This window comes from Charadrius vociferus, unplaced genomic scaffold, assembly GCF_000708025.1.
Source record: "Charadrius vociferus isolate BGI_N301 unplaced genomic scaffold, ASM70802v2 scaffold217, whole genome shotgun sequence".
NCBI lineage: Eukaryota > Metazoa > Chordata > Aves > Charadriiformes > Charadriidae > Charadrius > Charadrius vociferus.
In genome coordinates this window covers 1,003,718-1,028,695 of record NW_009649190.1, presented here as the reverse complement: position 1 = coordinate 1,028,695, position 24,978 = coordinate 1,003,718, and the positions used below count along the sequence as shown (strand labels likewise).

Genomic DNA, 24,978 nt, shown 5'->3' with positions numbered 1-24,978 from the left:
TATTTGTATATAAAAAGCTTTTGTCCCCATTGAGCGACCCAAGACATGGTTGGAGACACTTTGACTGACTCTTGAGCAGATTTCCTGTTTCTGATACAAAAGGTGATGCATCACTACTTTGAGTAAATTTATAATATTGTTGAAAAATTACTTAAGAAAGACCAAAAGAAAACAAGCATGATTAAACAGCAAAGTCAGAGGTGCTATTCACAATAAGAGGGAAACCTTCAAAACTCAAAGTCATGTTCAAATAAGACAACCATTACAATATATCAGGTGAAAAACAGGCAATTTGTAAAAGGATAAAGAACTAACTACACAACTTGTTTCAAATATGTATCAGAAACAGGGAAAATTCCAGAGAATCCGCGGGACCAATAGGTCATAACAAAGTTTAAAAAAACCCAGACTTTCTCATCCATGTAGTTTGAAAAGCCTGCCACAGAAAATACATGTAACTGCAAAACCAATTTTACTCTGAATAGACAAAATAGTAATAAACCAGCAGAACCAGAGGGTATCCACCCAACAGATCTAGAAAAATGCAGGGATAGAATATCTGAACTACTGTCGTGTAATTATCAGACGGTAAGGTATTTCACCGAGTCTCTTGAAGACATTAAGCCTTCAATGATAAAAGAGGAAAAGTTCTGATATAGTAAAAGAGGAGATCGGAGTAAATGGTTAAAAGATTTCATTGTGAAGGTAGATCATTCACTTTCTTTCCTGTAATCCTACATTTGCATTCGTGGTCGTGACTATTATTGACAAGCTACTGTCCAAATACAAAATGCTCACGATTTCCAAAGTCAAGCTGTAATTCTATGGATCTTTGATTTCTATGAATTGAAATGTCCTTTTTACTGTTATTGTATGTGCCTAAATTACAATAATCTCTTTTTGTTTGCTTGCTTTTTTGTTGTTGCGTTTGGGTGGTGGTGGTGGTTTTTTTTGCTACGGTTGAATAAATAAACTCAATTAAAAGTTTTGGTAAGTAAAGAAAATTGCAGTAAGTTCTTTATAACATTTTTAAAAAACAGCTTGTACTTACCTGCTTTCTGACACTGTACTATCTTCTCATATAAGCTATCTGTATTTTCAACTAGAGTCCTGATCGCCTGAATCATCTGTAAAGAAAATAAAATATAAAGAAATATCAGTAAAATTCAATTTTTACTGAAAATTGTTAATCTGTAAAAGATGCTTAAATTTGAACTCAAATCAATAATCTAGTATTTGTTGTTAACATAATGAATACATTCATTTTCCTGATCAAGACCAGGCAGAGAAGTGCTCTAAATGTGACATAAAGACATAAAAAATACAATGCTTTTGGGCTGGGATCTGTGAGCACTGAAGTAAAATGTCTACTCCATAGTTCATTGCCTATCAAAGCAAGTGGAAATTATACAACTATTTACCAGGTAATTCACTTTTGGTGGCTTGGGTGAGATAACCTGGATGCAGGTTTCCTCTTCCTCACTCACTCCGACATTCGGGATGATGAGCACTCACCACCCAGTGCTTCCTTTTTCCTAGGGATCATCCCATTGCTTTTCCAGATTTGTTCCTCAACATTTTCCCTTTCTGTGGCTTGACCTGTACATATGTATGAGACAACACTCTATGGAGGAAAACAAATCACTCGAGGCTGGTACTGGAGGATAAGGAAAAATAAATGATTCCTTTACCTGATCTTTCTAAACAAAAAGCCTTTCACGGAAGCTCGGCTGAAAGCACACTGATTAAGATGGAACTGTGCAGATTTTTCAGCCTAGGATATGTACTGAGAAGTAACGACTTGGCTTCACACCTTACCCACTGACATCTCTGGTATCCACTCAAGCCGATGGTTTTCTCGTTACTAAAACAATGACTAAAGTTTGACATGTTACTTATGTGGGTGTTCACGTAGAATTTTCTTTTACTTTGGAGACCACAACTGCTGTTATGAGCAGGAACATTCCATGTTACAGGAAAAAAAAACCCAAACCTCTCTAAGACATTTCCTCAGAGAAATACTACTTTAAGAGGCCTGACTACAGTAGTCCTTCCTCACACATGTTAGAAGGAGACTTCTCCAGCCGAGTGACATTGAGGCTTTTTTTCTGAACATTGATCTGAGGAATAAATCAATATAGAGAATCAGGCAGATAAGCCTCAGATTTTTAATGATGGCAAGTGTGCAAGCAAGTGAGGAGGCAGAACACCTGCACAGATGTAAACTGCTCTACAGACTTCTATTATTTCCAGCTACACAAGAATCTGGTTCATGTAAATTACAAAGCATTTAAAAATAATTCTAGTTCTGTTTCTATAATTACAATTTAAAATGATAATGCAAATTATGCAAAACTCGCAATTCCATGCTTATGCTACATATAAACCACATATGAACAAGCAACTTTAGAGTATGTGGAGGTGATTGTACTGGATAATTTAATTTAATCTTCACATCCTGATTAACCTGTATTTAATTTCAAAGTATCTGTTTACCCATATTTATATTAAGTGAGTTTTTAAAAAAAATGCAAATTATAATAAGTGAGGAAAAAATAACTTGGTCAGGTTGCTCAGCTGCATGTGAAATACTTTAGCTTACTTATTTTCAACTGGATTGTTCTTTGAATATAAATACCAATATTGATTCAAGCAAAAACTGCCTGTAAATAGAATGATGCCAATTAATAATTAGGTGTAACAAATTGAAGACAATTATTTTAGAGAAGCACGCTTTAATAACAAAATACTTTATTTCACCCAGATAGCCTTCTATGGGGAGCACTGCAAAATGACTGTTTCTGTTGCATCAAGCAGAAAGCTGCATTTCAGTGTGTTTCATTACTGTTTGGCCTTTAAAACAGTATTCAGAAATTGAAATGAAGCCATTATAAATGTGCTTGAAAGGCAAGGATGTTACTTGTCTCAATAAGTGTGTCATGTAACACATTTGCTTCAATCACAAATATACTTCCAATAACTGATGTTATTTTGCTAACTAGCTGAAAGTATACTGTAAAGCATCCTCCACTGAGTTTCTGCTGCACTGAAAACCACCTTGGAAAATGAAATGCTGAGCATCTATGGCTCTTGTTTTGTCAGGATGCTAATCCGTAATAAGGACTACTGTGGGATTCTCTGTTAGTAACAATCCTTTCACCTGAGAACCCTTTTGACTAGAGTTCATAGCAGAGAGAGACCTGCTGCCTATTCAAGGTATTTGTTTTGGAGGAACTCTAAGAAATTGTGCAACTGCCCTATGTTAGTCTATTCTGCGTTCCTGACCCCATGTGTATAATAATGTAATTTCTAAGTCATCTCAGTTAGGTCCTATTCCAGACACAGAACACCTCTATCTGCTCTGGTTCCTTCATACAATACATTCTATGTGCACATCTGGTAATTTAGAAATGGTAGAGGACAAGTCTCAGCAGATTAGAAAACTTAATCTGAGACACCGCACTGATTTTCAGAAATAAGAGAATTTGTTTACTTTCTGTATTGACAAAGCAAGAAAGTTGTACTGATTCTGCAGACGAAAGGAAATTAAACTAATCACTGCATTAGTGCTCTTTCATCACAGCAAGTATAACACTGAAGAAGAATTTATAATAATGTGGAATTTTAATATTTCACAGTTTTGGCACGAAGGATGCTTTGCCTAAATACTCTCAGATCAAAAGCAATGCCCTCTTTGCAACTTTTGAAGAAAAATGTCGATGCATTTCATGTGACAAAAATTATTCTAATATCAATTTTTTTTTATTACCAAGGACAGTAACAGTTACTTTCTTTATCTTTGGTCTCCAAAATACATACAAAGCTGTATTTAAGATTAAATACAGATTTAAGATTAACAGGACCACTATGCAAAACTGGCTGAGCCAGCACGAATTCAGAGGTTGATTGCCACTATCATTCAATCAATATTATGCTACACCCCAATTCCTTCAACTAAAGAAATAAGGGAGCAGTATGATGTATGCATAAGGAAGTGTCACCTTTTAGTTGTCTTTGTTAATAAAATAATAGTATTAGTTCACTATAATTTGATTTGTGTACTGCTGTTCACCATGCAGTCACCTTTTAGTATGTATTCAGCTGTTTCTTAAATGACTCTTACAGACTGTTTGAACATATCAATTCTTTCCGGTGTTCAAGCCAAAATTGTATCACTACAAGAACATTCATGTAGATATTAACAGAGACTGAAAGACTTTTGGTAGACACAGCATATGGAACAACTGAATATAAATGGTTATATTTAAACAGAAAATTAGCCTTATCCAAATGATACTTGTATGTAAGTGTGTGCTTGGTATAAAAGTGAAGTAGAAAATGATAAGTAAGTAGGAACTTCAGTGTGAAACACAGTATATCTGCAGCAGAATGAGAAATGAAACTCTAAAGGCAAATTAGTTGTGGAAATTGAGGAGAAAGACCAACTAGAGTCTAGTATGTATTAGACCAGTCTGTACTGATCAAGCCAATCAATAAGCAGGTATTTGCTAACCACAGCCAACTTTGAGAATATTATGAGTGACAAAACTGGAAAGAGAAATGCGAACAAACTTAATAGGGAACAACCAGTCACCAGCTGATCATTAAAAATGTATTGCAAATTACCCATGTCTATTCTAAGAAAAGAACAGATATTAGATGAAGTTTAGTAGCTATACTTCCTAGCAAGTCTTTTATGATATTAATTCCCATCTCTAACCTATGTCACTTTTTCTGGAAGTAACAATTCAATATATCCAACAAATATATTGTGAAAATAGAATGTGTAACACTTGCTGGGATTGCTTTAACTCTCCCTTTATTTCCCACCCTCCCAAACCACCCAATCTTAGTATGACCAGAAAACTGCTCTGGTACTCATTACATACTGGACAATCTTCCTATTTTTTTTGGCCAATGGGAAATACAGAATGGTATGCTTTATGAGCATTGAAGTCACCACATTTTTGCAGAGGCCAGCCTGACAGTTTGATCTATTCATTAAACTCTATTTGTTAAATCATGCAACCATTTTACCTAGTTATCAGAAAAACTGTCAGTAATTCTAAGAAAATGATAAACGTCAAGAAAGGTAAAAACCAAAATTAAATCATTCTCAACGTGTTTTAGAAATAAACACGAAATGATTAGTCCAGAGTTCTCAGTGAGGATTAGAGACCTGGATTATTGTATATTGGCCCCGCCTTAAAAAGCATGACGACAATGGTTAGAAACGCAAACAATTCTTCCTTCAAACTGATGGAACTGCGTTGCCAACATTGGTAGCACTCACCACTTATGTGACTGTGTCTTCACAAACCAAGTGAAAAAGTCATATACTTAAAAAATGCATCTATCCTCTTTCTCAGCAAAATCAAATATATCATTAACAGAGACAGTTACAGAAAACTAAAAAAAGCATATCCAGGTCCCTTTAGGCTTATTTTTTATCCTGAAGAGTTTTGTTAAGTCTGTTTTGTTGGGTTTTTTATGAAAGAGGTAGGTGCTAAGAAGTAACACTGTGAACATCAATGCGTGTATGTAAGTGCTCACATGTACGTACGCACGCATGTATTTGAGACATTCAATTTCAGCTTAATTTGAACAAGTAAAGATCTATTTCTACTAGGCTCGTGAAGACTGGTGTTCTGGTAGAAGACAGAATATCCTATTTATGCCCCCAGCTTAGGGAAAACATGTAGATTGAACTCAACCCTAAATATTTTAAACATCACTTTTAACAAAGAATACAAACCTTGAAAAAGAAACCTTAAAGAAAACCAACCAGGATTTATTCATTACTCTGCATGTGGAACTGGTTGGTAGCACATCAAGAGAGACATTAGCTGCATTTTAAAATGGAAAAAACAGCCAATCATAAACTGGGTCTGGCTGATGAAACTCAGTGAGACAAATTACCTTCACTGACAGAGCTGCAACACCAAGGGTGAACTTCATTTTTAGCAAGTAAAGCACACTACACATTTACATTTTGAAATCCGTGACTATCTGCTGCTAGTACTTAGACCTACATTCCAATAGTAAAACTGAAACCATACTTACAGTGGTTATTAACCAAATCTTTATTAAAATGGCGTTCTCCACAAAATGCTGCTTTCATTCTCCCTTCATCTCAAATCTCCGCATATTAGATATATTTCCAAACCCATAAACTACACCATTTCTGAAAACAGTTTAGCATTCAGTGGCTAAACCGGTGCTCTTAACAGTAGTAATAAAAAAGTAATTTGCATTTTCCACCCATTTTATTAAGTCCAGAATGCAAATGACACCAATAGCAAATAGCACTTCATAAAAAAGGAAACCAAACACGGGGCATCCCAAACTACAATACATAAACTGCTAATAGCATCTGCAGTATTTCAAAAGATGTGTGCTACCCAGAGAGGGTCAGAAGTTGCTACCGTTGCCCCAAGCAATAACAGCAAGAAAAAGAACTCTGATAATAGGGTCAGCACATAAACACTTTTATTCTCAAGAATCCTTATTCTTGTACTGGGAAATCAAACAAAATATGGTCAGTTCTAATTAAATGTATGCATAAACTGTATCCAAGCAGTCCAGTATTCAATGTCCATCCACCAGAAGGGATTTTTGTTGTGGCGCTAGAACAAGCAAAAGAATTGTTCTTAGTCCTTTCAGTGACAACTGCCATGGTCAGCTTGATCTGAAGTTGCATAGAGTTGTTTTGAACTATATATACTGCCTTTGATTTTCCACTGGAGAAGAATGGTGTTGTAGCAATAAGGAAGGAAATGATTGGAAAATCAGATCGGAAACTCATATTAAACCTCAGAACTCAAATGAATTGTTCTGACGGTGTGGACACTACACTGAAAGCATTCTGAAACATCCATCTTTTAACCAGCACCACCATAAAAAACAGACATGGACTTCTAATAAGCAGGCGACTCACGTTCATGTTACTGAGCTCAGTTCAAAACTCAATAAGCACTGATAAAACCTTACACTTACCACCCTTGAGACTGCTAGCACCACTAGATCAGGGCTCCTCAGTTTTCAAGAGTAAAAGGTCCTCAAGTTCAAACAGGAGTGCCATACAGCAAAGAAATATGTTGAAGTGATTGCAAAGTAGCATCTTAACAAAAGAGACAATATACTTTTCTCTGTCCCAAGCTCAAGTCACAGACTTCCAGAAGACCTCTTAGCAGAGCTTTGAAATATATGAAGAACACCTTGCTCAGTTGCATGGAAAAGAGAACTGAATAAAGATAGCTGAATAGTTTTCAGAGATTACAACTTTCTGACGACTACTACTGACAAGTGATGAGACAGGAAAAAAACCTGCAAACGCCCCAGCAGAACAGATTTTTATTATTTTTCTTTTAAGGTTTTTCTTCAAATCCTGGAGACATTTTAGAAATTAACACAGAGAGAAAACAGCCAGCCCATGAGTTGAGTATTCATGTTATGTAAAGCAGATATTGATTGGCAATAGATACACTGAGTCTTGTTTAATGACAATTTCATCAAATGAAGAGACATATGCATGGGATGTAACCACCAGTCCTGAGGGGGGCGATTGACGTCATTGCAAGGCAACTCTCAGTTATCTTTGAAAGGTCAGGGCAATCAAAGGACGTTTTTGACTGCTGAAAGAAATCAAATTTCACACCTATCTACAAGAAGAGTAAGAGGGAAGACCAAGGAATTACAGGCCAGTCAGTCTCACATCAGTCCCTGGGAAGGTGGTGGAATAATTCCTCCCAGAAACCATTTCCAAACACTTGAAGGACAAGAAGGCGATTGGGAAAAGTCAGCATGGATTTACAAAGGGGAAATTGAGCTTAACCAACCTGACAGCCTTCTACATTGAGGTGACTGGCCTGGTGGAGGACTGGAAAGCAGTGGATCGTTTTTATTTTGACTTTACTGAGGCTTTCAACACTGTCTCTCATAACATCTCCACAGACAAACTAAGGAAGCAGGTAGAGACTAGGTGAGTGGGCAGTGAGGTGGACCATTGTGATCAGCAACATGGAGTCCATTTGGAGGACAGTCAATAGTGGTGTGCCCCAGGGGTTGATACTGAAGCTACCACTGTTTAAACATCTTCCTTTATCACCTGGTGATGGGGTAAAGTGCATCCTCTGCAAGTTGACAGAAGATACAAAACTTGGAGGAGGTTGGATACAGCAGACTGCTGAGTGCTGCTACTCAGACGGATTTTGACAAGCTGGAGAAGTGGGCTGAGAGGAACCCCATGGAAAGGGTTCAGCAAATGGAAGTGCCAAGTCCTGTACCTGGAAAGGAATGACCCCGTGCACGGACCAGTCCAGGCTGGAGGCTGACTGGCTGGAAAGTAGCTTCAGAGAAAGGAACCTGGGCATCCTGGTGGACAAGAAGTTGACCATAGGTAAGGAAGGGCACTGCCAGAAGATTGAGGGAGGTGATTGTTCCCCTCTAGGCAGCATTAGTGAGGCCACATCCGGAATGTTCGGTCCAGCGCAAGAAAGATATGGACTTACTGTCCAGCGCAGGACCACAAAGAGAGTTAACGGACTGGAGCATCTTTCACATGAGGAGAGGCTGAGAGAACTGGAACTCTCCAGCCTGGAGCAGAGAAGACTCAGTGGAGAGCTGGGGGGGTCAAACACTGGAAGAGGTTGCCCAGAGAGGTTGTGGAGTCTCTGTCCTTGCTGATATTCAACACCCAACTGCACACTGTCCTGGGCAGCTTGCTCTACCCCACCCTGCTTTGAGCAAGACAGCTGGACTAGATGATCTCCAGAGGTACCTTCCAACCTCAATGATTCTATGGAAATAAGGATTTTTGCAAAGTTGGCATCTCCAATCAAAAGAAGCTTTTAGAACTGACGTTTCTGGCTCAAGATGATAATCAATAACAACTTCATTATAGATAAAAATCAGATGTGGTTTTGTCCAAACAGTCCAAAGCTCCTCTATAATAAAGAACAACTGATCTTTCTACTATCCAAGTATAGTCCAAAGTGCCAAGGTAAGAAAACAAAGCTGCTAAAGGCTACTTCTGTACACACAGAGGACTCCTCACATCAAACTAAATTTGTTCAAAGCACGAAGTTTTTAGCAAACATATTGTCTAACTTAGAAATTATTTCTCCAACTATGCAAGAAAATAAATTTAGCACAGAAGCATAGAGTCACTGAGGTTGGAAGGGATGCCGGGAGGTCCTCTAGTCCAACTCCACCTGCTCAAACAGGAGCACCTAGCACAGGCTGCCCAGGACTATGTCCAGATGGTTTTTGATTATCTCCAAGGGTGAAGACTCTGCAACCTCTCTCGGCAACCTGCTCCCATGCTCAGTCACCCTCACATTCAGTAAGTGCTTCCTGATGTTCAGATAGACCTTCCTGTGTTTCAAGTTGTGCCTCTTCTCCTGTCACTGTGCATCACTGAAAGGAGCCTGGTTCTGTCCTCTTTGTGCCCTCCCCTCAGGTATTTATACACATTGATGCAATCCCCCTGAACCTTCTCTTCTCCAGGCTGAACAGTCCCAGCTCTCTCAGCTGTTCCTCATAGGAGAGATGTTCCAGTCCTTTCATCATCTTCATGGCTCTTTGTTGGACTCCCTCCAGTATGTGCCTATCTCTCTTGTACAGGAGAGCCCAGAACTGGACACAGTACTCCAGGTGTGGCCTCACCAGTGCTGAACAGAGGGGAAGGATCATGTCCCTTGACCATAACAAACATCAGATCTATTATGGTATCATTATTATATTTCCCTTTAGACTTTAAAACACTGTCCCCTTCTGAGACAAATGCAGAGGAAATGTCTATTATGCTTCCTGAATTCACTGGCATATTATGATATAAACGTAATGCTGTGCCTAATTGACAGTGGCAGTAAGTGGGAAAAACACTCATGGTTTCACTTTTTCAGCCTTCCTTTCCTCTCCCACCTCTTTTTGAGATGTTTTATATTCTACGAAACTCATACACGGAAAGAAACAAGCTGAGATTATGCCATAATGCAGTGCAGGAGCATGAGAGATGAAATCCACTTACCCAAACTAATTCTTGGAGGCCCGAGAAAAAAATAGGACATCATCTGTCCTTAATTCTGCAGTATCCCAAAATCAATTAGATTTCCCACAGCTCAAGAAAATTCACCAAAGAACAAACAGTCCACCAGTTCTCCATTAAAAATTCTTACGTTCTTTCTTAATTCCTTATGAGTGAAGTATTTAGAAAGACCAGGTTGAAGACAGAGTAAATAAAATACTCAACAGCTCTCTTCTAAACTATGCACACAATGACATTAAATTCTTTTAAATCCAACAGTCATTTCTCCTTGCTTTCCTGACACTCTGGCTGTTACAGCAAAATTATTTTCATAATTTTTAAATTAAAGCTGATAGAGTGAAAATGTTATGTAAAAAGTGGACAGTAAGGAAGCACATGTATACGAAGGGAAAATATCCTACATCTGTGAAAAGAAGCAGAAATTTTTATCATCATTGTGAAAAAATTAATAGGTAGTGTTATTTTTGAAGCTAAAACCATCAGTAACAGCTCCAATAACCACATTTTTTTTACACAAGAGAAGTCAAAAAGACAAACAGAAGATTATTTATTTATTGAGAAATAAAGAGAGAACTACTATTGGAAATATAGAGTACATTTAAAAGAAGTTGCTGTGCCTCTGACCTATTTTTATGCTCTTCCATAAACATTGCATTGGGCTACATTAGAAACAGGACGGTAAGCTAGATGAACTCCTCTTCCTAAGTAGTCGTATTATTTTATGCTCTTATGAATACTGTGAGTCAGCCATTAGCTGTAATGGGATTAGCGAGAGGACACAAAAACCTTCACCGTTCATGCTCTTAACAAGAAATGAAGAAATATTCACCGTTCATGCTCTTAACAAAAAATGGAGAAATCTTGACTTCCCAGAAGCATCAAGTTGTCATTATCAGAGCTTTTCAATCAATGTAAAACAGCTCATATTTTACAACACTTGGCACTGAGCCTGAATATCCAAAATTAGACGTTTGTTTCTGCCCTTGTAGACTGAAAAGCCCAATATAAACTGAGGTTATCATCTGCAGCTCTGTTTTTGGAAGTGTAATTGCAACCTTCAATTTAGAATGACTGTCCTGTTATAAAACAGAAAAATAAAAACCGCTAATAAGCAACATAACTGTTTTTGAAGAAGCTGCCCAAACTATTTACTGTATTTTCCATCAATACTTTGTTTTCCATCAGTTTTTGTGACAGACTAACAACTACACAATCAGTAACTATTTAAATTCATCTCAAAACCCAGGATCTACAGTTATCATAATTTATTAAACATGTCAAAAAACATTACCTGGGCTACCTGCAACATTAAATTGCAATGAATGATGTATGTTTTCCCTTAGATCTCTTCACCACTGAACTGTATCCATTTAGTACTTAAATAAATACAGTTCTAATTCTGCAGAGACTTGATAATGAAAGTAAACATACTGTACAAAGCCAGAGGCAATAACGGAAATAGTGAGACAGTGTGTGTTACCTGTATTTAAATACTGCATCTATATTGCCAACAATGAAAATTACTGTTTTAACACACGTTGTAACAATCCGACACCAAGACTGAGAGTTGTTTAAACTCTAAGCACCCACATACCTCACACCTTGATTATCTTTGGAAATCTAAGGGCATTATTAAGCCATAAATCTTCAAGAGTACTTAGCTATGTTGGCTAGATCAAAGTTCTTGAAGCTATACCTACTACCTGTAATCTACTTACTGGAAGAACACACTGTGATGCAAAAATGAACACGAGCAACTGTCTTAACAGTTCTTTTCCTGTTGAAACATCAGGTTAAGTTCAACATTTACTCCAGCTATCAGAGAAGAGCTAAGAATTTTAAAAGGCTAAAAATTTTATCATAATTTCATTTCAATATAAGCATTTGAAAAGGGACTTCGTCAAATGCTTTTGAAAAATCCTACCAGACTAATCTTCCGTATCTTCATGCTTCTTGACTTCAAAGAACTCCAAGAGATTAATGAGCCCTTCACTTTATAAAAACTGTACTGACTTTTCCCCAACACGACATGTTTCTCCATGTTTCCTCTAATTTTCTTCTTCAAAACAGCTTCTACACATTTTCACAGTGCAGATATCAGCCTGTCTGATCTGTAATTTCTTGATATTCCCTGGAAACCTCTTAAAACAGTGGCACCACACTAACAACTCCGATAGTCGATTTTAAGTGAGAGGATACACAACAATTAGCAGTTTGGATATATCAACTCTTGAGATGTTTCAGAACGCTTGAATGAATATCACCTCTTTCTGGTAATTTTTTTCTTAGTCATTTCACTTTTCCTGTGTAATAACTTCTATCGACATTCAGTTAGAGATGAAATCTCCAACGAGTCCTTCATAAAGAAGCATTTCATGTGAAACTTTAATCTCCACACGTACATGGATGCAAAAACTAATTTAGTGTTGTGGCTTCGTTTCTTTTCCTGAGGCTTTCTTTCTGGTCATACACACTCTTTGACAGGCTTCCTGTTTCTGGTATTTCAGAAAAGCAGTTATTTTTAAGTCTGTGCAGGTCGTTCCTGAAACTCTTCCCTGTTGGCTTTCTCATATGTTTTATCTAAACATGGCAGGGTTAAATACTGATTCTATCTTCCTCATTTGCACATAAATTCAGCTTTTTGAAGATACCTTCTTCTTCTGAACAATACCTCCTCCTTTCTGTTCTCCTCAACTGTATTTTGACAAGTGGTACACATATTTATTTTCACCCCCTGTGTGGTATCTTTAGAGTGTCTATGATGTCTGTTCTTTTGACTACTCCTTTTACCTTTTTGTTTTAACAAGGTTCCTTATTTTTATGCAGTTATGCTCTTAAGTATAAAAGCAAGGAATAACAGCTTTTTAATCTTTTATGCAAAGCCTAAGTTCTTTGTTTTATAAGCCAGATGATGCTAAGCGTTAAATTGAAACATGGAACACCCATGGACCTGGACTCCAGAAGACATGGGCTCAACAACAACATTCTGAACCAACTAGGAAACAGAACACAGCTATCACAGTCTATGCCAGTCACATATTCCTCAGAAAAGGTACCAGATGGAAAAATCTGGATTTTCTTCAGGTGCACAAAGCAGATAGCGGTCAGATGCTATCACATCATTTAAAAACACATGACATCCAAAAGACTGAGTTCCATTACAGGAGATGGGTGACCAGCTTGAACTCAGCCTTCTCTGCAACAATCAGAAATTGAGTATTCAGATCAAAAGAAATTTATGCAAGAGTTAAGGTAACCTATTCACTCACTCCATTTTAGGAAATGAACTGGGAATTACCAGCACTGGATCTAGTGTTTTTTGGTTACCCCAGAAGTTTGCAACCTCAAAGCGGAATTTGTGGAACAAAGGCTTCTCAGCTGAATAACTCTGGCACATTAGTAAGCTGAGATGAAGCAAAAAAGTCTTCACCTACTTGCTCTCTCAAGATACAATTCTATAACCACAGGAGAATGACTGAAATCCCTTTTACTGTATTTGCAAAGTAACCATAACCAAGGACCTATATCAACATCAAGGTAATTAATAGATTTGATGAACAAAGCATAACTCGAAACAGAACTTCTAATCATTCTTTTTTAGGCCCTGTGCAAGAGACAATGGATGTATTCTTTGCTTCCTTCAGAATTATGAGCTTCAATCCAATACGCCCAATACAGAACTGTCCCACCCAATTCAGCTGTATTGATACCAAGACAAGTTTTAAAGGTAGAGAATATTTAGAGTTTTGAGCAGTAGCTGAAGTATCAGAGGACTATTAACATTTTACCAAAACCTTGGCAATCAGTCCTTTCTAGGCAGTCTTTTAAAAAGCCCTACTAGTACTCATCCATTCTATAACTCTTCAAGATATAGTGTTTAACTGTCTACTTCCCAACAGGATGGACATGTTCAAGTTCAAAATATAGGCTTTTATATTTAGTTTACGTCACTGGCCAAATTGTCAACTCCATAATATGAAGTTAAATTCCACATGATTGCATGTGCAATTTGCTACATTGAGTCAGTAGTTGAAATGAGCCAACAAGAAGGTGACTGGATTTAAGCTTACTATAGAGTTACTAATCACCAATTACACCGTGTTTTCCAGTTTAGTAGCTTTGCTGTCTATTAATGCCTCTCATTTTCATCATCTCACAACCCCCCCCAATAAACACAGCCCTGCTCTTGACCGTACTCCTAGAGTGTGTATACAAAATCTATTCATCTTACTTGATTTCATTTGAATCAAATACACACCTCCTATACTGTAGTCTGCAGACATTTTGAATTACAACATAACCTCAACATTTAAAAAAAAAAAACAACACCAGAAACTGTGAAGAAATTAATCTCGCAGCATTATCTAATTGGGATTTAATAACATTTAATTATTGTAGCAGAATCTTCTCTCACACAGATACAGTTCTCTGCCTTTTTTGTTAGCTTTCCTCTTAAATGTCTGCTTGCAAAGTTCAGAAAAACTTATCTATCTACATCAGATGGGACACTTCATCCTCCACTAAGGGCAGACAGAGACAGTAAAGTTCCCAACAATATCTGGCTTAATTTGTATGATTCTCTAGCATATCTTTGCAGTGCTATTATACTCATCACTGAACAATGCTGCAGACTTACAACAAGATAATTTTTTTTTTCTCTTGCCATAGCATAACTTTTTCAGGTTTACTTACTGTTTATCTTAAAGGTCATATGACATTTAAAAAAAAAACATGCAATGGTGTGGAAGAGGCACTTGCCTTAACTCCAAGCTTCAGTCTGCAGCACTGATCAATGATGGGTGTGATGACACCAACAGAGTGCATGCTGAAGTATCACATAAAGGAAGCTGAAGTTCATGAACGAGAGGGAAAAATAAAACATTGTTAAGCAGTGAAAAGATGTTAGGGTGAAAAATAGTCAGGATCATGGAGAAGCTAGAGAAAAATACACAACTTAAATCTCTATCTTTCTCAAAAATTCCTAGTTATACTTGTTTTTTATTATTCTGAAATACACCCCGACTCCTATAACATGGATAAATGCAAAAGATCCTTTTATTTCCTGGGCAAACTTCTGGTTCCAATAATGCTTGTGACAAATTACTCATTAAACTCAAAAATACAGTATTTTAACCAGTGAATAGTACTAGCCTTTATCACTTACAGATCCTCCATTAATATAGCAGTGAATGCTGACAATTTAAGAAAGCATTATGTGCTATTTGTTTACATGTAAAAAATCCTACTATCTAGTGATATGCTAATTAACTTATCATAATTTGCCTCATTGTTTTTTAAAAACAATGTGTGCAAGGCTGAAGATATTCTCACCTTTCCATGTGTCCCTGCAGTACAACACTCTCTTGTAATTACCCCAATGTGGACTGACTGTCTCACTGTAAAGGTCTTACGTTTCTCACTTCACAGAGCAACGAGTCCTTCAAGAACTCCCAATGTAAACAAATCGTGAATAATTAAAAATCTTGTCTGAATACTGCTTTCTATGTTTATTATCATTTTATAAAAAGGAAAGTATTTCTGACAAATAAGAATCCATTAATTAGCCAAAAATACCGTGATCCTGAAGCGGCAGTACTTTTGAGAATATGATTTCGTTGTGCCACATTGAGAATGCACACAAGGTAATGACAGCTGATGCCTTTATAGTACTAACCAAGGTTAATTTAATAAACATGTAACACAATCTCTGTTATCAACATGATTTCCAAAATACGGCACTTGAAATGCTGGAGGAACATAGTTAAGATATAATTTTGACCTATATTGAGGCCTAAGCCAGCAGAAAATAAGACAAGTAGGTAACCATTACTTCAACAGTATATCTACTCTTTCTTAATTCTGGATAAGGCTTTTACACCCACCTGTTAATTCATCATGTCAAAAAAAACCCAAGCCAAACCCAAGCATTGAGATAAAACGTGTCATTTGGAGGGCTCACTGTATTAATTTACACCAAAAGCACACAAAAAGAACACTATTTATGATAGTATCAGATTCTAAACATCTGCCGCTACAGCAAAGTTCAATGTATAAGCTAAAGAGTGTCACATCTCTTCTCCTTGAGGAAAGGATGACGTCAATGTCTCCCACTGTTTCACAACATGCTTTCAGAAATGCGCTATCAGTATGGCTCCCTTGGCTGACTTCATTTTCCAGTATACCTTACAGATTTTAGTTCCTTTCAACCTTTTGTGAAACTGGACAGAGTATTGGCAAAACCAAAGTTTCACAAATTGAAATGCATATCATTATTTTAATTTATAAGTTTTATTTGATGGAAATAATCTTAATTTTTACATATCTTCACCATCATTTAGAACTAGAAGCGCTATCATACTCTTTGTCTTTTTATGAAATTGAGTCTTTACCCTTTAGGGAAAAGGAGATGGAAAATGCTTTGAACATGCCACTAAATAAATATTACATTATGTTTATATATGAAAATAAAGTATAGATTTCCAAAGTACAAAATATTCAAATCATGTGAAGACTACAGGATGTGGAGGAAAAAACATATGTGAGAGACAAAGAGCAAACCAAATTTGGATTGCAAAGATTTCTGGAGTCATAAGTCACCTCTATCTAAGTGACATTCAAACAAAAAATTTAATCCAGACTTACAAAAAGATTCTAGGTATCTGGAATAGCTTCATACCTAACAAGCATCATCACCACATCAGAACAAACTGCAGGTAGAGACATCTCCATCAACAAGACAGAATTCCATTACATAGGTGTTGCAGGTGTAATCCCAACAATCAAGCTTGTTTGCATCCTAATTATAGTGATAGCCTATAAACTACCACTAAGAGGATATATCACTATCTTCTCGTAACTGTGCTACTATTCCAATCAAATTCTGTTGTATTTACACCATCATTGATCTACATAAACTCTGCCTAAATTGCAAAGTACCAATGAGTGCCTTTTGGACTTTGGTATAGCATTATTCCAAAGCTACTTTTTCTTTAGAAAGCAGGTTTATACACACACACACACACACACACACACATATACGAAACTGGTTTCTTTTCCTTGCACACACACACACACACACACGCGCGCAAAAACACATATACGAAACTGGGCTACTGGTTTCTTTTCCTTCATTTTCTTTCTTGCAGCAAGTGCTGTTTTGGAAACAGTGACTTGATCCTGACAGGTGAGATTTCTCATTTGAGTCCACAAATTAATGCAAAATTATCCTAGAAATGCTTTTTTGTTGTCAGATAATATATCAAATTAAATAAATCATCACATAAATAAATAAGGGCTCAATTACTCGCTGCCACATTAATTCAGTGGAAGTAAGGAGGACATTTCAAATCACGCTCATCTGGATATTTTTTCCATACTTTAAATCAATGCAAGAAGGATGTAAATCAGTAATTCTCAGTGTATTAGTTCTTCCTTCCGTCTTGCAAAATGTTTAATTTCCAGTCTCTAAAGATGCAATTTACATATGTACTAAGTATAAGGCTGAAGTTAGCACTACAACTGCCTACAGATGTAAAAATGCCTAATCAAATGAGATCTATAAGAAAGATATAGCAAAGGAAAATGAAAAAGAATGTGTAGCATTTAACACTTCAAGGTGCTAATAAAACTACAGTTCCTAAAAGCAGTTCCTGACATTCTTCTATTCTATGTTAAGTCAAAGCCAAAGGAAATCAAGGTCCACAAACTGGAAAATGTAAAGTAGCAAATTAATATAAGAGAGTGACAGATACGCAAAAAAGTTTCAAGTTACTGCAAAACAGGTAAATTAATACATCCTCTTCACATTAGATCCTCTTGATTATAAGCACGTTGCCTTCTGAAGTGTACAAACACTGACATATTTGCATGCAGTATATTAATCTCTCTGTTTTACCCAATATGAAAACACTGTCAGTTGCTGTACATTCATGGGAATGACTTTCGAGCACACATAATGAAGCATGAAATAAGAAGTCACAGGTTAAAATGACCTTTCAAAACAGGCATGGTACTGTATATTATAAAAAGAAAGTCTTTCAAATAGCATATAAAATAACCACAAAAGACTACTCACCATGTCATATGCTGTTACAATCTTTTTCAAGACCTCTGGAACAATCCCTTGGAGCTCCATAGTTGGATACTGATCATTGAGATTCAGCACTACCAAGGGTGTATTATCAGGCCCAACCAAGCGCGTAGACACTGCCAAAATGCACTGCATAAGATTTGCTACAGGAGAGAGGCCACATAATTCTTTGAATGAAACTACTGCATTCTGAAAAAAGGAAAGAAAGAGTTTCCTTTACAGTAAATATGAATTTTAACGTCTCATTCTTTAAGGATTAAATAGTTCACTGTTACAGTTGAGCTACAATGTGGAATTACCACCACTTTTCCCTGAAGAACTGGCAGTTTTCCAAAGCAACCAATATTACACACACATTTTACAAAAAATGTTAAAAATTCAAACAGAATTCAATACTTTGGGGGGGGGAAATCTATTTATAACAAGTATGTCTGGTCTCTATCGCTACTAAAATTAGCCATGTAAATAAATTAATTCTAAAACATACTGGCTATATATTTTGAAAAATTCTAAAAGACATTTCAAAGTAATTTTTAAAATGCCGCCAAGAGAAACAAAACATTAGGTGCTGAATGTCCCAAATAAGCATAGTGAAGTGGAAGGAGGAATTCAGCCCATTTGTAACTTTAAGCATACCTGAACTATAGTCCAGACGTGCTGTGGATCCGCTGGCTCCCATTTGGTGTGATTCACAAACCCAGCACTCCACTACCGATGTCATTCCTATCACAGCATCACACTGAAGTGAATTTTTAAGGTATTTTAATATAAATACCCATTTTTTACCTTTCCCTAAAATTTATTACAGTTGTATTTTATATCCAATATGGTAGAATAGAAAACCATATGTTTAAACTTGAAGAAAATTTTCAGTATTAGAAATACGTGACTCCAAGTAGCCACTGAAATTCTATGATGGGAATATTCTCAGCACTGTAATGAATTTAGGATTTTTGTACCAAGTGGGAGCTGGTGATCTCTGGCAGGTCTGGAGTTTGTGTTCCTGTAGGAAACAAAAACAAAAACATGGTATATTTAAGTTACAAATGTGCTCAGTTCTCCCTTCTCCCGGGTCTTACCCAAGCAGGGTATCTGACTAGTTTTAGGACACAGATTTTCATTTTAACCGCAACCACTTTCCATCTCGCTAGCATGGAAAGACTCATTTGTGGACAAACATCTTAGAGACACATAATGCCAATCTTAATGCAAAGAGGACTCAAACATGAAATATTTTGCTGTTCTTTAATGGGACACGACAACCAAAGTAGACTTCAAAAATCTACATATAGCATATTCATGCGAAGTTATGTGAACACCAACTTACATCTACTACAGTCACAGTGTACTTTAATGCTAGTAAATGTTTAGTAGTATCTCATAAATGTCCAGGAAACAGAAACTAGTTTTAATAGCTGGACTACACCTTAATGACACAATAATTACATAGTTGAAAAAACAGACATTGGGAAGTCCATTCAAACAGATATTGTTTGAGATAAACATCATGGGTAAGCCCTTATGAACAATCTCACAGAGAGGTGAACAAGGACCCAGGGAACATATATATTAACTAATGGCAGGCAGGACAGAACTATGGCTATAGCTCTTGCCTTTGGACTTCCAACCCTATATCCAGAGACTATCCCTCATACAACTTAAACATGCAACTTCACATCCAGTTTAATCACTGATGTTATACTTTTATCAATGATGAATATGTAACAACAAGTTATGAAATGTAGTCATGGTTGTCGCAGTAATGTAGTACCTAACAAGGAAGAAAAAAGGCTAGTTATGTGTATACAGATTTAGAGAAACCATTATACTCACTACTGCACACTTTCTTTTTTTCGCTTCTTCCATCTTATATTTAAGAAAAAAACCTTTGCTCTTTATAATCTGGCTTGTGGAGACATTATGTATTTCTGTATCATAAAAATTATAACAATTTATAACACAAAATTTCAGTAATATAGAAATTAAACAAATCTCACATTCCCTAAATTAGTATTTATTTTGAGTGCTTTACTTACTTTTATTAGGTGTAAACCCCTTAGTTATGCGGAGTTTAAATTGTGCACGTTATATAATCTGTCAGCAAAGCTATGCAAAACTAATATTCCTTCATGTACCTAAAATATCTTCTTGATAGCATTTTGAGAGATGGTAACAATGAATTTAGTTGACAGCACAACTTTCTAACTGACAGAATAAAAGAAATAAAATACCTTGTAATATCTCATGTTCAAAGAAACCACACTGTGGAGCCTGTTTTCAATTATATCAGTTCTGGAAAATAATGCAGCATGCACAGTAAAGAGTTTGAAGTAGCTAGAAAAACTGTATGTTTTCACTGTTTCCTCAAATCTTAGGTTCAGGTCTTCCCTGAAAGGTGTCTTAAAATACAGTATCCTCTACATGACCGAATTCCAGCATTCAATAGGTTAACTACAAGTAAAGTTCACTTTATATGTAGCCCAGAATGTGAAACACTTATGAGTCAAAATATCACCTCTTCATTTTTAAATAATCTTTCAGTATAGCAGTTTTATATATCAAGTATATAGGCAATGGAACGGGAAAGCTTCATAATGCTGTACTAATTTCTTCTTTCTATGAAGAAAATTAGTTTTACAACTGTATCACTATTAAAATCTCTTCAGCATAAGATTATTCATGAAGAAAAACTATCTACACTGATGAGACTTTAAAATCAATCCAGAATCAAGTCTCAGACATTTCTTTTAATGTTTCTCCTTAATGTCACGTAAGAGGATTTAAAAGGTCACTTCATTTGAAATGACTATGCTGAATTTTATTGATCATTGCTAGTATTCCACCAGAAGTTTAGAGATAGTTAAACACTTTATTAAATAAAACACAACTTTACAGCTCACTTTAATCTACATCTAAAAGGGTTTATTTACCTGGAATCTTCATTAGAATCTCAAAAAAATGCATTTTTGAGGTGGGATCTCCCAGGTTCCACAAAAACAAACACCTCAACCTGTACTTTTTCCTGAAATTCAATGTGCTTACTATACGTGACCTTTGAGGTAAAGTAATTTCTTCTAGAGGAGGTCTTCTAATACCTTAGCACTAATTCCATGTATTTCGAACATACTGTTGCTAGGAAGAATGATGGAAAGCAAGCGGTCTTTCTGAAAGTGCTGCCTTCTGTTGAAAATGAGGGAAAATAAAAGCTATGCTAAACATACTTTCACGTACGAGAAGTTTTTTAATAAGCGGCACAGTCTCCTTTTTTCTATCAGCTGTATATTCCTCCTGCGTTTCTATTTAACTTAACTTTCTAAAACCAAAATATTGCTGTACTTTCCTCTAGTGTATATCCAAGATTCCTTCAAAGACATAAGACAAGTCAACAGGCTTCAGCTCTAACACTGGAGACATATTTCCAGTTCACATTCAACAAAATATGCATATGCATCCAAGGTTACCTCAGTAGACGGTATCACCTAAAAGGTTGCTCTGACATAATCTGTTTTTAAAACTGTTCAGCATTCGACTCGATTAACCTAGGTTACAAAATGCAGTAAGACTAAACAACATATATTCCATATGCATCGTAATACAAAAATAAACTTCAGAACTGATAAATTCATCATAACTGTACCTGCATATTTTCTCTCAAATCCGTGGCATCCCGAACAGGTTGGAGAGCATTCTTGAACACTTCATCTATTGTTTTAATCCATAATGTTCTCATAGAAGCATATTCCCTTGATTTCTTGCCCTTCCTCACAGAGAGGCCCCGCTTATGAGGTTTCCCACCACCCCTTCGATTAGTAATGGCTACATGCACAAACAAGGAAGCATGTGCTAAAATTTCACCAGTTAAAGACTGCAGAGGAACGTGCCGATAACCAGTCTGTAGACATTCAAAGGGAATAGTGTACTGCCCAATAAACTCATCCCCAATGTAATCATCATCCAGTACTACAAAACGCACCATAGCTAGTTCTGGCAAATTTATTTGAAATTCAAAACTTTCATCAAAAATTGGATTATCCCCATTCTGATGCATAGTTTTCGTCCTTTGCTCTGCACAGTCAGCAGGGATTCCATGTATTTCAACATAGACATAAGGATCCACAACATCACCTTTGGCACCTGATCCTTTGGGTTTAGGAAAGTTTTGCCCACTAATGATTTTAATATGCAGCAGCTGAGGTGAAACTCCAGGCACGGTGTCTTTCGTATTCGCGCTGAAGAAGGATACCTCTTCTCTCATGATAGCAGGACGAAGGACGTAGCCACAGTTTCCATTTTGTCGAAACCAACCAATGTTAAGATCCATCATTAAGCCAGGAGTTTGAAAGTTCATTGCTACTATCTGACAACCACATTTCCAAAAGTCCTGGGGATTCATATTACTTGAGTCAATCCTCATAGGACTGGGGAAAACTCTGGCAAGAAAACGTTTGTTATAATTTACAAAGTCTCCTGGGTTTTCATTGGCATATTTGCTCGCAAGCACTTCATTAAACGAGCACACTTCCCAGTACTTCTGGAGCTGAAATGAAACTTGAAACTCTTTGAACTGAACTGATTTACATATGCTTACCAACTCGGAGAGTTCTTTGCAGAGCTGAAATCGTTTCCCTGTCATCGAATTTTGCTGTTCTACCCCTTCCTTCCCCACTCTCTGTGACATTTCTGCTCCTTCATCTTCATCTGTAACATCTCCCTCTAATCCAGAACAATTAGACGAAAGCTTCTTTGCTTTAATTAGTATTTTCCCTTTAAGTGATTCCGGTGATGGAAGATAAGACTCTTCAATGTTTGGAGACTGTGTATGTAGTTTGTCCCCCAAAATTTTCTTCATGTGTTGTACCATCACTTTCTGCTGCTTAATAGAACAATGATTTTCTAAACACAAAATAAGAGGGTATTCTGAAGCAAAAAATGCATACTTATTAATAATGTCAATCACACTACGGAAGACAATCTGTGATGTCATTGTATGCCCTGTGTAAATCACAGGTTCGTTATCTGGACCATCCCATACATCCAGTTCAACACTCCGACAACCCATTTTAAGAGCGCGAATGTAACCTGTGATGTCAGAAGGCCCTCGAAACTGATCCTCTATCAAGTATGTATTATGAGATGAATTTATAAAATAATGAGATAAAGGTTGTTTCATATCTTGACAAACTTTTTTATGTTCTGGATCAAATATGTGGCAGTCTGGTGAAGTAAGGTAATTCGTAAAACCATCTATAGAAAGACAACCCTTTTCCTGGCCCTCTTTGGCTGGCTCATATTTCTGAATAATTTCAAGGCTTATTTCTTCCGTGACAAGTGCCATACCCTGTTCTGCTTCCAAAAACATCATGAGGTCCTTGGTATCAAGGAATTCTTTATTGCTTGAAAACTGAACCAATAGGAAATAGATTTCGGGTCTGGTACAAAGCTCATGAAAAACTTCAATAAACTCTTCTTTTGTTACTTCAGTACCAGTTTTTTCCTTGGATCTGTGTAACTCCTTGAATTTTAGTTCAATTTTATTAGTTTTTAAACCAGGATTTAAGTCTTTTATAAACTGTACAGCATTACAGAGGGGTATATGTCCCAAATTATCTACATCCGATTCACTGAACATTTGTGAAAGCCATGAAGTCCGCATATTATCTTGAGTACTTTCTATCATATCTAGAGTATGCTTTCCGTAAGAAATCAGGTATCGTAAGCCAGTAACCCAAATATTTGCAACATCTGCTGAGTTAGCAACAAGATCTAGTGATTCATAGTTTTCTCCATATATAATTGAAAATGCACAGTCTTCTGATATCTGGTCATATATTCCATTGCTGCGAAAAATATCTGTATTTTTTCCTGTTCTTACTTCTTTGATTGATTTAATATCAATCTTTGCTTTTTCAGAATCCTTTTTTGAAGGTTCCCAGCGTAGAGACTGCATATCTGCATCTAAAAGAAAATATCGGTGATACACTCTAGAGTTGGATCGAATCTTTTTGAGCTCAGAGCCTTCAACCATCGCATTTATACAGTCACTTGCACTGCTGATCTTTTTCTCAGTTGGCATACTGCTAAACGACACAGTCTTTTTCCGTTCTCGCTTTTGTTTCGTACCATCCTGGTAAACAAAAGGAGAAAAAAAGAAAACATGTATCAGTATGATTTTGCTCAACATTGAAATAGGTTTCAACGTACAGCTCAAAGTTCGTTAAGTAGTTCAAAAAGATCCAGCATATGTGTGATGACCAGTAAGATGGAAATACATATTGGAATAAAAGAAAATACTGATAATGGCTTAATGTTTGTTCTTGCCTGTGCAAGCAATCTTCTAGGGTGGTTTTTTTTTTAATAATTTGTATCAAAAAAAAAACCAAAGCAAGTTTTGAATGCTAATGAAACAATAATGCTGTATAAATGCATTTTATTTTATCAGTAATAACCTACTTACAGAGATAATGGGTTCTACAGCCAAGGCAGTAGGAAGTAAGCTTTCCTCTGAGTCCTTATACAGTTCTACAGATACTCGCTGAACTTTGTCAGTACAAAATATAAGGCTTTAATACCATGCTGACAGGGCACTCATGAACACCAGAGAAACATTAATACACACTTAACTACACAAAATCCATAGGACATGGCCATTAAACAAAAAGAAAAAAATAAAAAGAAAAAAGAATGTAATTTTACTAGCTCTGTTTGCTGTTTGTATTAATTCAAACACATGCAAATAAATCAGTAACAGATCACTTAACTATAATTAATTTCATGAGAAAGAACTGAATTTAAGAAAACTGTGTGATTTTGTTATCTGCATTTTCTGAGATTGAAAAAAATG

The 24,978-nt window shown here is 36.4% G+C and overlaps 1 protein-coding gene across 1 annotated transcript in view; it reads right to left on the bottom strand.

Moving 5' to 3' along the window:
* PLCL2 (phospholipase C-like 2) overlaps positions 1-24,978 on the bottom strand; it is a 106,005-nt gene that overhangs the window by 24,917 nt on the left and 56,110 nt on the right. The window contains exons 2-4 of the mRNA XM_009888923.1: positions 21,775-24,261; positions 18,123-18,326; positions 1,052-1,127 (exon numbers count right to left, since the gene is read on the bottom strand). Of these exons, the coding sequence (XP_009887225.1) occupies positions 1,052-1,127; positions 18,123-18,326; positions 21,775-24,261 (2,767 nt within the window). The remainder of the gene's footprint in view (positions 1-1,051; positions 1,128-18,122; positions 18,327-21,774; positions 24,262-24,978) is intronic.